Below are 16088 nucleotides of genomic sequence, written 5' to 3'. Positions count from 1 at the left end.
CGAGCAGGCGCGCGCGCACTTACCTCCCACGCCCCCTACAGCCTGCCTGAGTCGGCCTGCCCGCCCCGCCCCGCCCCCGCACGTGACGCGGCCAGAAGGTGCAGAATGCGCTTGCGCGGGCACGCCCCGTTCCGTCCGCCCCAGGCGGCCCCGCCCAAACTTTTCTTCCTCACCTTACGGCAGAGCTGGAAACTCTGCTTTAGATTTTCCCCATACTGGAGAGTAATGTCGCAAGGTTGGGATAGAAAACTCTGAGTTTGCGACTGTAGCTCTCGCTTTCCGGCCAATACAGAGGTGCCTGAAGGCTGGTTGGGGTGGTGAGGCCCGAGGCAGGTAAGAAGCCGCCTCCCCCCTTCGGTTTGTCCGTCAGTGCGTTCCGGCAAAGGACCTGTTTGCTGCCCACGCAGATCTGTTGTATCCGTGCCCCCTCCCCTTATTCTGGCGCAGGGTTCTCAGCACCGTTCCTCTTAGCCCCGCCCCTTTCACACGCACAGCCCTCCCCCATCTTTCCCCGCCCCCGACCTCCGTTTCCTAGTCCTCCTTTCCATTCATTCCTCAGAGTTTTCGCTGATTTCCATGCCCTTGGACTCCAGAAAGTCAGAAGAGAATGTAATAGTCTCAGCTTTCTGGAGTGGTGTTATTTGGAAGACGGTAAGAGAATCTTTAGTGGTAGTAAAGTAAAATTATAATAGAACAAAAGCACTAGATACTCTCAGCGTAGAAGAGGGACCCCTGATTGTGTAGGTGGACGTGAGGAAACCCTTTCTAAGGCGACATTTCGGTCACTCTTAACTTGTGTTAAAAGGCTAGTGAGCAGTAGCTGGTCAAAAATATGAGACAAGCAGAAAGGCTGACAGGTACAAAAGCACATGATGGTGTTGGTCTGGAAGAGTCAAAAGAATAGAATATAGCTAATAGAAACCATACTTGTGTAGCCTACACTTTAAGAAAGCATCGTAAAGGGTGAGAGAGATGACGAGTGAGAATGTAGGCTGCAAATGTTTTCTTTAGAGATAGGAGACAGACATAATAGTGTCCCATGGAGCCGAGAAGTGGACAATACATGGATGAGGGTGTCTATAGGATCAAGAGCACTAATGGAACTCAACTTTGTATGCACATTAGAATCATCTGGGAAGCTTTTTAAAAAAAAATAAAGCCAATATTTTTGCTTCACCCAAAACAAATTAAACTGGGATTAGAGCCCAGGCATCAGTATTTTCTACTGAGGTGACTGATGCTGAGGGTTGAGAACCACTAAACTAGAGAAAAAGAAAGGATGGGAAATGGGATGGGGGGTAGGAAAGTGATGACGTTGTCCCTGTAACATTAAGATAGGAGCCGTTTGATGAGGGAGAATTGGAGATGGAATGAGAAGCTTGAGCAGAGTGATGAAAGTTTTGAATATTGGGTGAAGCCATTCCTGCCTTTTCCTTCAGCACAGTCCCATCCCTCAATCTTAAGCATGTCCACCTCAGTTATGGGCCTCTATTCTCTCTCTTCTATCCAGGATTTATCAGCTGTAGATCCAGCCTTATACCTCATGAATAGCCTCATTTCTACGCCAAAAAATATCAGAGCTAAGCCTTTTTATGAAATTCAAAGACTAACTTCACTCCCCTAGAAATTAATACACACAGGTCTTGCCTATTTAGAATCTGTCTTCTGTTATTCATTTCTTCAATAATTTAAGGTAGGAATGAGATTTAAAGATATTTAAGATACAGTCGTATTAGGATCTCATAGCGTTAGAGAAAACAAACCTTCAAAAGAAGAATTCAGCTGACGGAGAAAGGCTGTAAAGGCAAAACCCACACCAGTGCAGGGCTACTGTCTGTGAAGGAGGGTTAATCCAAAACCTGTCTCTCTGCCTTCAGATAAGAGAGAGTCACTGTTGTCTGGTATAACTAGAGCATAGTATGGAGAGTAGAGGTGGGGCAGAGATAAAGATGATAAAGTGGGTATGAAGAGATTGAGGAGCTGTGAATTCCATGCTAAAACATTCATATATTATAAGCAATTAATAGGTATAAATAACGAAGGTAAAACTAACCTCTTTTACACCATGGACCTCTTTGGCAGCCTGGCCTGTGGGCCCTATCAGTGTTTTTAAATGTATAAAATAAAATACATAAAAACATACATGGAATCAATTTTATTCAAAGTTTTAAAATATTAGAACTGTATGATGTAGTTATATATGTACTTCTTTATCATTAAATAACATCCGACAACAGATCTAATTGTGTAATTTCAAAATACTGAATATAAATTATATTTTGAAATACCTGCAACTTTAATATGATGTGAAAGTAACTATTTCTATTGGTGACAAAAGACATAGGGACTGCTAATACTACCCTGGATTATGGCCTACACTTATCGAAGAAAATGCCAAATTTCAACGAGAATATTGAAAATAAAAAATGCAGTTTTATTTAATAATCCATGTCTATGGACTCTTTAAAATTCTAGCCCCATCCTGGCCCCTGGAGCCTAGATTTATAAAAAGCTCACAGTAATGGTTTTAAGCAAGAGCATGACAGATTAAATCTGTGTTTCAGAAAGGTACTAGAGCAATGTTCATGTCTCAACCTCTTTGTTGGAGCTGGAGTGGAAAACTGGCTATTTTCTTCTGCTGCTTCAGTACCTTAGGGGCAGCAACCAGTACTAATCCACTGTTGCCTAATAATTTGGGCCAGAGAATTGAGCTTGTGGCTGGCTATGTAGGAGCAGTACTAGGAAATAAACCGGGAAAGATAATTTGAGCTCTTTTTGTGGAAATCATTAAATGCCAGACCGTAATCTGTACTTGCTTTGGCAGATAATGGAGAGATGTGAAAATTTTTGGAGTAGAATAATGTAATTAGAGTTCTGTTATCTAGCAGTAACATATAGGTTAGATCATCAAAAGAGAAGATAGGAATGAGGAGACTAGACCTATAAATGAATAATTAAATGATTTTTTAAAGCTAAACTTTATCATAAAGTGATCTCTAAAGAGTCTGCTGAATTACTTTATTTCCCCAGTGTGACTGGACAGTCTAAAGTAACTTAGATTGAAATAAATTACATACCTTTCAACAAGGACGTGTACATTAGTGCAGAAGTCAATCAGCATTTTACGTGATTAAGAGGCTATTCCATTCTTTTGTATTGCAAAGTGACAGTGTTAGTACTTATGATAAGCAATGGCTTTATCATATATATCGGTTTTCAGATGTTGCTTAAGTCTTCCTTGGTTAAATTTCATCTACCCCTGTATATCCTACATTTCTGACTTTTGAAGCTCTAGACTTCTCTCCTTGCCAATTCCTTAAACCCTTTAGAGAATACAATGTATTAGCAAACGCAAAGGAATTCTTCAAGGCCCAGGTAACCCATCTCTTTGGAAACTGATCAGTATCAGGCTATATAAAACTTACTGCTCAAATCCTAACTAGTCCCCAAATTGTGCACTTGTTTAAACTTATTATTCAAAAAAATCGAATCTGGGATCCAATTATTACTAATCCAAATGAGTAATGTAAAGTTACTTAACTTTCTGAACCAGATTCTCTGAGAGACTTCTTTCTTCAGCATGACTAGTCTTATTGACTTTATGTCCATCTATATATGGGTGGTGATACGGTTTAGTACAGATCAAAAATTAGGTTTATGCAGAGGTTGAGGTTCATCCGTCCCCTTTGTAGGGGAAGGGGAGAACGGGTCTATCTTAAAGAAGAGAGAATTCTTGAAACTTATGAGGCTTTTAAGAATTTTATTACAGAAAATCTCTAAAATTTCCTTTCTCTGACTACCAATTAAATGGCTCTCCCTTGCACATTCATCTCTTATGAAAGCACTAGATTATGGTCCTGATACTAAAAATTGTCTCAATTATAGTTACTATTTTTGAACATCTATGTTATAAGTTTAAAAACCATAGGCCTGCCATCCCTGGTGGCCAACAAATAAATACTTTCTCAGAGTAGTGTGATAGGTTAAATTCCATCAAAACAATAGCTTGGCGATTTCTGGCCTTATTTGGCTCTAATTTTTTCACAACTGTTTATTGCAGCAACTTGGCACTTGAGCAGCAATATAAATCGTTGCTGGAAATGTTTAGCCCTACTTAATAACGCATAATATAATTAAGACTTGGTCAGATAACTCACAAATATTCATGTTAATTAGTATTTAAAGAGAAATTGCAAGGCAAAAAATTCTATACATCAAAATCGGGTCCCATCAGACCCTGTTTTCCTATCAGCACAGTACAGTAAAACATAAATTCATTATTTCTTTAATTCATCAAATATTTATTGAGCCCCACTATGTTCCAAGCACATTTTTGAAACCCATTAATTAGGATTTTGTAATAACAATTTACCTACCTCTTAACTACCTATGGGGGAAAAAAGTAACTTATACTAGGCTTTGAAATATACAGGACAAATAAGATGAAAAGATGATGGCTTTTTCATACTCTCAAACTGTGTGTTTGCATATAGCTACTGTGTGCTCAACACAGTGATTATTTTGAAATCTGGCAGATTATAACTTGAGCTCAACTATACCTTTAGCAGCTTTTATTTGTTACCGTGTATACTAAAATAAAATTCTGTCCACTTCTTTGTTAAATATTATCTTGCTCAGACCTCTCATTAAATATAATGGCCTCCCTGATATATTGCCTTGACAACCCCAGTCATTTCAAATTTTGCTATTGTGTAAAATCATTTCTCAGAAAATTTTAGGCAAAACAGTCCATTTGAGCAAAAGCCCATGTTTATACCAAGTTTATAGTCAAAGAAATTGTGACACCGTTATAAATGGAACCCTTGAGATACAAATATTAGACTGAGAATAAAATTCTTTTCATTCTCAATGACACCTTTCCCATTGATAGCTATGCCTAGTAACAGAGCAATAAATGAAGAGCCTTGATGCTGGAAGAAATCCCAGAAGTTCACCTACACAGTCTTCCTGGCCTTAAGGCAGGACCAAGTGGAATTTATGACAATAAAGTTACTGGGCATCATCATCATACTAAGTAGTTTTCTACTTTGAGAGTTGAATTCCTCTACTTGTGAAATAGTGATAATAAAAGAATACTATTCAAATTTATAATTACTTTACAAAACTGAGAAATCTTCCTATGTTTATAACAATTTTGTGTTTTTTAGGATTTTTTCAAAATGTATTGCACTTCTCTATTTTGTTCAAGAAAATGTATTGCACTTCTCTATTTTCGTTTATTGAAACTTCTCCAGTTTGTCAAGCACTGAAAGTAACAGGGAAGAGTAAAATCTAATCTCTGCCCTCAAGACGGATATATAAATCTTAGTAATTTTTATATGCCTCTTTATACAAATCTGAATGGTTTAGGCTACATTAAAAGGAAATGTTTCATTGAGGGAAATTGAAACCAAAAAAAAAAAAAGGCTTGAACTTCCTTCCTGAAAATTTTTCTGCTTATGCTTCCATGAAAAGCACATTTGGTCTTGGATGTAATTCTTTTTGTGAAATTGAAAATGGAATCATACATTAGAAGTTGTACATAATCTAATTTTAATAAACAGATTATTTTTAAATCTTTGTGTTTGAATGTTTACAGGAGAGAGATTAGACTTACTCTGTTTTTTCCAAAGGACCCAAGTGAGACTAGTGAGTTGAAGAAACAGAAATATTTTAGGTCAATGTAAGAGTGGGAGGTGGTACATCTTTTTTTTTCTGACTAGAAATACCTGCATTTGTTGTTTATGTGCTCATTATAAAAAGAAAGGGGAAAAAAGAAAGCAGACAATATCAAAACATAGAAGGAAAAAAGTTAAGTATTACTCTTATTTTTTCTTTTAATAATTTTTTATTTTTCAAATACAGTTGACAGGCAATATTATGTTAGTTGCAGTTGTACAACATAGTGATTAGATATTTTTAAAACTTATGAAGTGATCCCCCCCAATAAATCTAATATCCATCTGACACCATACATAGTTATTACAATATTATTGACTATATTCTCTATGCTATACCTTACATCCCCATGACTATTTTGCGACTACCAATTTCTACTTCGTACTCCATTCCCTTTTATCACCCATCCTCTCCAACCCCTCTCCCTTCTGGCATTCGTTAAAATGTTCTCTATATATGAATTCATTTCTGCTTTGTTTATTTATTTTGCTTTTTTTAGATACATGAGTGAAATCATATAGCATTTGTGCTTCTCTGACTTAACTCCACTCAGCACAATACTTTCTAGGTCTATCAGTGTTGTTGCAGATGGCAAGATTTCATTCTTTTTTTATGGCTGAATAATATTCCGTTATATATATGTACTACCTCTTCTTTATCCATTCATTTATTGATGGACACTCAGGTTGCCTCCATACCTTGACTACTGTAAATAATGCTGCAATCAACATATGGATTCTCATGTCCCTTCCAAGTAGTATTTTGGTCTCTTCAGATAAATACCCAGAAGTGGAATAACTGGGTCCTTCTTTGTCTCTTGTTATAGCCTTTGTTTTAAAGTCTATTTTCTCTGGTTTAAGTATTGCTACCCGTGCTTTTTTATTATTATTATTATTTCCATTTTCACGAAACATTTTAAATCCCTTTACTTTCAGTCTGTGTGTGTCTTTCAATCTCAAGTGAGTCTCTTGTAGGCAGCATATGTAAGAAAGAGTCTTGTTTTCTTACCCATTCAGCCACCCTGTGTCATTTGATTGGAGCATTTAGTCCGTTTACATTTAAAGTAATTTCTGATAGCTATGTAGTTATTGCCATTTTATTATTCACATTTTTTATCTTTTTCTTCTCAAAGAAGTCCTTTTTAACATTACTTGTAATACTGGTTTGGTGATGATGAACTCCTTTAGCTTTTTCTTGTCTGGGATGCGCTTAATCTGTCATTCAATTCTAAATGATATTTTTGCTGGGTAGAGTAATCTTGATTGTAGGTCCTTGCTTTTCATCACTTTGAATATTTTGTGCTATTCCTTTGTGGCTTGCAGTTTTTGTTAAGAAATCATCTTGATAGCCTTAGGGGAGCTCCCTTGCGGGTAACTAACTGCTTTTCTCTTGCTGCTTTTAAGGTTATGTCTTTGTCTTTAATCTTTGGCATTTTAATTATGATGTGTCTTGGTGTGGACCTCCTTGGGTTTATCTTGTTTGGGACTCTCTTCAGTTTCTGGGCTTATATGTCTATTTCCTTCACCAGGTTAGGGAAGTTTTTCATCATTATTTCTTCAAATGGGTTTTCAGTTCCTTGCGCTCTCTTCTCCTTCTGGTTCCCAATGATGTGAACATTGCTATGTGTTGCCTCAGAGGCCCCTTAAGCCTCATTTGGGAGGATTTTTTTTTCTTTTCACTGTTCTGATTGGATGTTTTCTGCTACCTTATCTTCCCAATTGCTGATTCAGTCTCCTGCTTCATCTGATCTACTGGTGATTCCTTCTAAAGTATTCTTTATTTCAGTTATTGTATTCTTCATTTCTGACTGGTTCTTTTTTGTTTTCTATCTCCATTTCTGTTTCCTCTTTTTTTTTTTTTTTTTTAGGCTCTCACTGAGATCATTGAGCATCCTTATAAAGCTGTGTTTTAAACTCAGCATCTGGTAGATTGCTTGTCTCCATTCTGTTTAGTTCTTTTTCTAGAGTTTTATGTTGTTCTTTCATTTGGGACATGTTTCTTTGTCTCCCCATTTTGGCTGCCTCCCTGTGTTTGCTTGTATGTATTAGGCAGAGCTGCTGTATCTCCTGGTTTTGGTAGAGTGGCCTTATGTAGGAGGTGTCCTGTGGGGCCCAGTGATAGCAGTCTCTCTGGTCACTTGAGCCAGGTGCTCCAGGTATGTCCCTTGTGTGGGTTGTACGTGCCCTTCTGTTGTAGTTGAGCCTTGATTGCTATTGACATGTCAATGGGAGGGATTTACCCTCAGGCTGATTATGAGTACTGGCTTTGACTACAGTGGGGAAGCTCTTATGCAGGGCTGACTCTACAGAACAGGATTCAATTTAGTGGGGCTCTGGTGCCTGCCAAGTCTGCTTTTTGGGTTTATCATTTGTGGAGATGGTTGGGTGGTGCTCTGGTGTGGTCTGAAGCTGGGCACCAGGTGTATTGGTTCTGGGGCCTCTTAGAAAGGCCTCTGGTGCAGACCAAGGTCAGCTGCTTCCTGTGCTTTGCCCAGGGCCACTTGATATGAGCTACAGAGTCATCTGAAGATGGTTGCCACTTGTGCTGGGCTTAGAGGTGCCTTGAAGATTCTTAGCTGTGAACCAAGGCCAGCTGCCACTAATACCAGACTTCGGGCTGCCTAACAAGAGATACAGGTCACCCTGAAGCCTGATGCTGCTTGTTTGGGGTTTATAAATTTTTGAGAGATTTTAGGAATGCCTGCAGACATGTTGTTTGTATGGAAAAGCCACTGTAAGCTGCTTGAGTAGGCTTGCAAATTGGGTGGAGTAGGGGTCTCAGAGAATCACCAGGGCAGGGTGAATAGTATTAGCTAGGTTGATGGAGATTCAAATATGGCACTTAACTGTATGTGGAGGCTAGGTGGGAGAGGGGCTCAACAAAGGAACAATGGCTTTTGCCAGCACTTCAGCCCTCTCTCTGAAGCCAGACAGTTCACTTCTTCCCCATATGTTCCTGGCACCTTTCAAGCTGCTGCCCCAGCGCTGGAGCTCAGGATAAGTGAGTCTGTCAGTAAGTCCATGCCTGGGCCCTTTAACAGGAACACCTGGGACTCCAGCAGCCCTCTGTCTCAGCCATAATCTCCACTGGTTTTTACAGCCAGAGTAGTGGGGACTTCTCTCCCTGGCACCAGAATCCTGGGCCGGGGAGCCTGGTGTGGGGCTTGGACCACTTGCTCTTCAGGAGAGACCTCTGAAACCAAGATATCCCTTCTGATTTTTAAGTGCCACGTGCGGGTCTGAGACTAGCCCGAAATGCATCTTCATCCTTCCTACCAGTCTCCACGTGGCTTATTCTGTATGTCCTTAGTTATAGGACTTCTGTTCAGCTAGACTTAAGGTGATTCTCAAAGATGGTTTTTATGTATTTTAGTTGTAATTTTGATGTGGTCGTGGGAGGAAGTGAGCACAGCATTTACTATACTCTGCCATCTTGACCAGAACTTAATAATCTTATTTTTAAAACTACCTAAACTTTTGATAGCTATCATTGTTGATTATTTTTGTGTGTATTTTTCTTGTACAAGTTTTTATATAACCTTCCTTTTCATAGCATACCATGAACATCTTTCTATGTCAGTAAAGTTATATCTACATTATTTTTAATGGCTAAAAAAATTTCATTGTATGGAAATGAAATATTTATTATTTTCATGTACCAGTACACTTTTGAACTAATAAGGTGTTGAGTATCTTTTCATCTGTTTATTGGTCAGTCATATAAGTATATTAAGCTCTTATTTTCTTCTCATATTTTCATTTAATTTTTTATATTTAAATTTTACTCCATCTAAAATACAGTAATTTAATATAAGGTATGAGGTAGGGATCTAACTTTTTTTCATCAAATGATTAACAAGTTATCCCAGTGTCATCTAATAACTCAGCAAGCATATGTCAAATTTCACTGCACAGACAGTAATTGATATTCTGCAAAAAAAAAAAAAACAAGTTTACCATGGTGAAATGAGTTTGGGGAAAAAATCAAGAGTTCTTACCTCTCTATTCCTATTACCATTTAGGTCATGTCTTCCTACCTTTACTTTCAATAAAAATCTAATTGATCTCTATCTCTCAATTTCTCTCCCTACCAATTAATCCTGTATGCTATGGCTGAATTATTAACTTTCTAAAGCATTGACCTAGTCATTCATGGCTCCCCGTTTTCTCCAGTATAAATTCCGAACTCTTTCACCTGGAATTAAGTCTGTCACCACTTAGCTTCTAGTAATACTCCTATAACCCTCGCCTCACCCCTAGTCCTACTTCATTCCAGCCAGACTGGACTGCACAGTTAAAGTCACTTTCCTTGCCCTCTTAATTTCTTTTTTCATGCATCCAACTCTACCTGCCTTATAAGAGCCCACTTTTATGCCATTTTCTCCTTGAATCTTTCTTGATCGGAGCTCTCCTTCCTTTTCACCCACTTAGCCAAGAATGATTGTTCGCTTTTCTGAATTTGCATATATTTTATTTGTGTCTTATGGGTTTCTTCTCTCATTAGATATAAGCCACCTTACATCTCCCACAATACCTAATATTAGGTACTCAGTAGGTGTTTGTTGACTGAAAGAGGTAATATGTTCATTGTGTTCATTATAACATAATAAGCTTAAGGTGATTAAGGGTAGTAACTATGACTATCTCATTCTCATTCTGATCTTCCAGTCCTTAGTACATAGGAAGCACATAAAAACATATAGTTATCAATTATTGGAATATAAATTTCCTGAAGACATAATAGATATTTGGAAATACTTTATGTTTTGTTTTGTTTTTTTAATTTTAGTTACCTGTTTCTTCATTTTACATTGACAACCTATGATAAAGGTCATGTGCTAATATTCTCACTTTACAGAAGGGGAAAATAAGGTTTAAAGAAATTAAGTAGTTTAATTATGATCACATAGAACTGTATGAGTAAGAGAACTGGGTCTAAAATTAAGTCTTCACATGTAAAATTTAGAGTTTTTTCCTTGGCCAAGGATGGTTTGACCAAAAGCTAGTTTGGTTCCATTTGCTTTAGAATGATTAGGGTTAAACTATTGCAGTCATGCGGTATGGAATAGAATTGGGTCCCTGATTGACCCATTGTCTGTGTGTTAGATGTTTTCAAAATCAAACAGACAAAACTATTTTCTGAAGAAAATCTTGACCGTGCCTATGGATACTTCTATTCGGACATTCTTCTGGTAGGCTTCTATCCCTAGCTGAGTGGCTGTTAAGATGTGAGTCTGATTTCATATAGGTCTGGCAGCAGAGAGAGCAGGTCTCCAGGTATTTGCCAGGCAGTACAACCTGGCACTCACAGCTATGTAGTAGTAATTGAAGGCATGGGGGAGTGATTGAGGGAGCCTTGCTTGATGCACATGCAGTCATTCCCTTTTCATATTCATATACTCTTAAGTCAGAGCAGCAGCAGCACCTAGCCCCTACAGAGTTGCTTTACTAGATTGCTATTTGCTTATTTGCCATTACAGTAGATATTAAGGATTGTTATAAGAAACAGTTTTCTAAAACTATTTCATCTATTATAAGGACATTGTGGGAAATTATTAATTATGATACACCATGTCTTTTATAATAAAACTTTTTTGAGAGAAAACTGTCTGACCTTAATACAAAGAAAGCTTTTTCTTCTCCTGGGCAATTGCTTTGTTTTTACCTTATGGACATTGTGAATGTTTAACTTAATGCTCTCTGGTTAGCTGCCAAACAGCTTAGAGCCCAATTTGTGGCCCACCCATAACAAATGTGCTCTATGCCTCGTTAACATTGTTCCTGGCTCCAGTTTATGTTTCTGTTCAAGTTATTTTCTTTCTGCTTTAGAAAATCCTAATTCATTATTTTATATAGAGATAGATAGATAGATACACACACTCTTAAACAGCCTTATGTTGTTCCTGAAATAGTTCATATTATGACATACTGTATGCACATAAACCCCTCTTTAGTCCTTCTTAGTTACCTAATTTACTTTAGCTTTTTTCTTTGAGAGGTATATTTATTTTTTATATAGGTTTTCTGCAGGGCTTTGATAACATGAAAATTGTTGTGTCACAAAATTCTGTTGTTTTAATAGTATAACCAAGTGGCTAAATAACTGACATAATGGCCCGAATTGATTAAATTAGTCATAATTCTAGCCCAGCTTTCACGGCAGTATTATTATTTTCTTACAATATGCTTTGCTATGTAGTGTCAATCTGCGTGTGGCAGTTTATTGCTTTGTGACTTTTAAAAACATTGTTATGCTGCCAAGTCAGTGCACATCAATGAACTCTGTTAGGCTCGAATATTGTTACCTTACCACACTCATTGTCTTTGTTAGCACCTTACCCCGGGTGATCATGAGCATATTAATCTTATCATATGACTTGTCTTGCTCCACTCTAAGTCATGCTTTTGTTTGGTGAAGATGATATGAACTGGATATTTGTTTCCAAACTTCATTTGCTTTCATTGGTTTAGAGCTCTATCTAGATTGTCTTATCATCTTACTAATAAAATCCAATTAATAACATAAATTTTCTTTGTATAACAATTTTAAAATCTTTAAGTGAAATGATTTGGCCTCTTCTGCAAACTGTCTGAAGCATATAAAGCAGATATGTGCCCTTTTTTTACAGGTAACAAAAACAAGGACAAAATCACTTACATGACTTGTTCAAGCCGATACTAGCAAGTCAGTAGTAGAACTAGGGCTAGATGCTTGTCTCCTGATTCTTACCACACTACTTATCGACACCAAAAGAAGTCCTAACTTTCATTATAAAATTACACAGTCATTATCTCACTCCTTGAGGTTAAAGATAGGAATTGGGCAAAGATACGGCAGTTATATCACTCATGTTCTTGGCTGGGCACAATCAAGAATGAATTTCATTTATAGTACTTTTGTGATGCTCTGTTCTTGAAATTACATTTCTTTTTAATTACAACTCCAGTCACTGTCACTTTCCATTATGGAATGAGGAAGCAATATTTTATCTTATCTCTTAAAAATTAATGTTGAAATGGAAACTATTTCCCTTGGTAATTAGTAACATTTTTCTTTAGACTCTTTGAAAATTCATCTTTAATATAAAAAAATAATTTGCCATTGTTATCATGCATATTCATTCATTAAAGGGCCAAATATATGGTTAATGCCATGGAGTTTGGTAAAACATTAGTTACTGATTTTAAGCAATCTCTGTATTTAAAAAGGAAATTTAAAAATCCATGCTTACTTTTTCACCATGGAGAACTTCCAAAGTTTTTATTCTAACTGTTAACATAAAGCCCTTTATGCTAGAGTTTCCTGAATGTTTACTCTTATCCAGGCATTGTTGCTAAACAGTTTACAATTGTATTTAATCTTTACCAAAACTCTATAAGAGTAGCTATTATTTATGATCCCCATTTGACAGCCAAGTATTGTATTCAACAGTAACTATTGTCTTCTGCCTCTCCTTCAGCTTCTGGAATTTCTGAGCAGCGCTGGTCAGTACAAGATGGACCCTGTAGTCTTGAGTTACATGGACAGTCTACTGCGGCAGTCAGATGTCTCTCTATTGGATCCTCCAAGCTGGCTCAATGACCATATTATTGGGTTTGCCTTTGAGTACTTTGCCAACAGCCAGTTTCATGATTGCTCTGCTGACGTCTGCTTCATCAGCCCCGAAGTCACCCAGTTTATCAAGTGCACCAGCAACCCAGCAGAGATCACCATGTTCCTTGAACCCCTGGATCTCCCCCACAAGAGAGTTGTATTTTTAGCCATCAATGATAATTCCAACCAGGCAGCTGGGGGAACCCACTGGAGTTTACTGGTTTATCTCCAAGATAAAAATAGCTTTTTTCATTATGATTCCCATAGTGAAAGCAACTCAATCCATGCAAAGCAGGTAGCAGAGAAGTTGGAGGCTTTCTTAGGCAGAAAGGGAGACAAACTGGCCTTTGTGGAAGAGAAAGCCCCTGCTCAACAAAACAGCTATGACTGTGGGATGTACGTGATATGTAACACTGAGGCCTTATGCCAGAACTTCTTTAGGCAACAGCCAGAATCACTATTGCAGCTACTCACTCCTACATACATCACAAAGAAGAGAGGAGAATGGAAAGATCTTATTGCCAAACTTGCTAAAAATTAGCTATTGAAGGATATTTGTGACTTTCGAAGTCTCTTCTTTCTGTCTGTACCCATTTATTGGATGGCTGCAGTCTCAGTGCCTGAGGGAAGATGCCTGGTAGAGAGAACTTAGGATTCTTATTTTTTCCTGCAGGAATGTCATCCTCTGCATTATCCTAATGGAAAATTTCACTTTAACCCTAACTTAAGAAACAGTATGTTCTATGGAAATGTCTTGAAGTTATGCAGCAAAACCTTAAAACCAAGCTATCTTAACATTTGTTAATTCCTTTTTTTGGTATTTCTTAGCCACATTGGCTTATTTCAAAGGAATAGCAGTGACCTGTAAAACAAATTAAGACTGTAAATCTAGAGGAATGCAAGAAGTAAACTATATAGAAGAACCAAAATTTATTGTACAAGCCACTGGCTACTAGATCATGACCTAACCTAATTCAAGATCTAAATATTATGAAAATCAATTTTTCAGTTTTGTGATATTTCTTCCATTCACCATGCAAAGTTTTCCCAGCTATCTGCATACCCTTTGCAAAGATTTGATAAAGATAGTGTTAGCCCATCTTCTGCCATCTGATTCCTGGAATGCTTTAAGAAAGAGGGAATCCTGAGTAGCTTCATTCAATTAAATGGCTGTGATAGACCTCTTAGTTTGCTCAGTGAGTGGGTCAGTTTGCTTCTCTGGATTGATAATAGCTTTCTTTCACCTCATTTGTTATCCATGCACACCCTCCTTATTTCCATAGTGCTATACTTTTAAAACTCATAGCTGATAACTTCCCAAGGTTATGTTATTTCAGATAAATATTTTGCTTTCTGATAGAAATAGTTTTTCCTTCTCTCTTATTAATCTGGCAGAATTGTTTTCAGTTATATGATGGTGATTTGGGGACTTTTTTTTTTTTTTTGAAACTTAGAAACTAAAAGTTGGTTTTTGAGATATCAAGGAGAAAAAGTGACCTTTCTCAACCCTTTCACTTAATTAAAAATTCAGACAATGTAATTTTTTAAATGTGGAACCAAGAGTAAAAGGAAATGCTGCCCTTTCTAAATCACTGATGTGTTTTTTCAGAGTTGTTTCAAATAACAACCAGTGATGTGTTGTGTGCACACATTAATTCTATTCCTAATGAGAATTGGATTGTGATGCATATGAGACTTGAAAACCAAAGGTTAGCTTCAGCCATGAAACTGATTTTAGCTACCTCCCCAGCCTAACCCTGCCCCCAGCCCTATGGCCCAAAATAACCTCACCACTCAGTGACCACAGAGGCGGTTAACTTAGTTCCTTTTAGTCAGGAAGGGAAAACACAGTAAGTGTAAGTAAGTAGCAGTTACATAGCAGGTCTGAGTGAACACAAGTTGAAACTGAAAAAGAGAAAGCAACAAAAAGTTTCCATGTGAAGTCTATGTTTTGGGTAAAAAGGAGACCTAATGGAAGACAGACAGGAGCAGAAAAGAGATTAGGAACTGGCAATCAGCCACGGAGGTGAAATAGGGAGGGACAGCAAGAGGAGTGACAGGTTGCTGAGGCCATGACTGTAAATAATGATAAGCAATGTTATTTAAATAACACTATGGAAGTGTCATATCCTCCCTGGGAAATGTTGTCTTTCTGGTAATGCAAAGTATGTCTGTTTAAATGTCAGATTGTCTCCTTCAACACATTTTGTTGTGGAAAAATCCCAAAACCAGTCCAGTGAAGAACCAAGTAGTAACTTGGAGAGAAGGAGAACTCAGGTTTATTAAACGCAGTCACAGAGGAGCTAGGAGCTATTACACGCAGTCACAGAGGAACTAGTGCTCTGAAATCTGGGCCCCTGAGCTATGTTGCAACATTCCTTATATACCAGTCTATTACACGAGCTGATTGGTTGATTCGAGCTTAAGCAGAGGGAGTTGCTATGGTTGCAAGTAGTAACATTGGTGGAAGGGCAGGAGTTGTTATGGGTTACTGCTGATTACAAATTGTTACAGGAAGCTGGGATCTGCCAAAGTACTGAGGTACTACAAGGTTGTGGGGGGGGCGGGTGGCTGCTAGGGGTACAGTTACATGTCGAGCAAAGAGCAAGTGAGTTCTTGCATGAGCTCCTGCATACAGCAAGCATATTTACAGAAGCAGAACAAAGAGCTGATTACCTTTTTGATGTAAATTCCTCACATTTCCTCTTCATTACCCCCTTTTGATGCCCCTTTAGATTCTTCATAGGGCATCAACCTCATGATCTACCTTTTGATCTCTCAGTGCCAGGGACTGCAAAAGGATCTTAGCTGCAGGT

At 37.8% G+C, this 16088-nt stretch overlaps 1 protein-coding gene across 2 annotated transcripts; it reads left to right on the top strand.

Moving 5' to 3' along the window:
• The first annotated feature begins 188 nt into the window (after window positions 1-188).
• Window positions 189-14861, top strand: SENP8 (SUMO/sentrin peptidase family member, NEDD8 specific). 2 transcript variants are annotated; one of them, XM_011375754.2, is made up of 3 exons: window positions 199-333; window positions 560-651; window positions 13139-14861. In XM_011375754.2, the coding sequence occupies exons 2-3, from the start codon at window positions 577-579 to the stop codon at window positions 13811-13813; spliced, it is 750 nt and encodes a 249-aa protein (XP_011374056.1). In that variant the 5' UTR covers window positions 199-333; window positions 560-576; the 3' UTR covers window positions 13814-14861. The 2 variants fall into 2 exon arrangements, with proteins under 2 accessions (XP_011374065.1, XP_011374056.1); XM_011375763.2 differs by lacking the exon at window positions 560-651 and having other exon boundaries at window positions 189-333.
• Window positions 14862-16088: the final 1227 nt, after the last annotated feature.

The sequence above is a fragment of the Pteropus vampyrus genome, unplaced genomic scaffold (assembly GCF_000151845.1).
Source record: "Pteropus vampyrus isolate Shadow unplaced genomic scaffold, Pvam_2.0 Scaffold10, whole genome shotgun sequence".
In the NCBI taxonomy this organism is placed as follows: Eukaryota; Metazoa; Chordata; class Mammalia; order Chiroptera; family Pteropodidae; genus Pteropus; species Pteropus vampyrus.
Note: the sequence above shows the minus strand (reverse complement) of the source record. Positions and strands in the feature narration are given on the sequence as shown.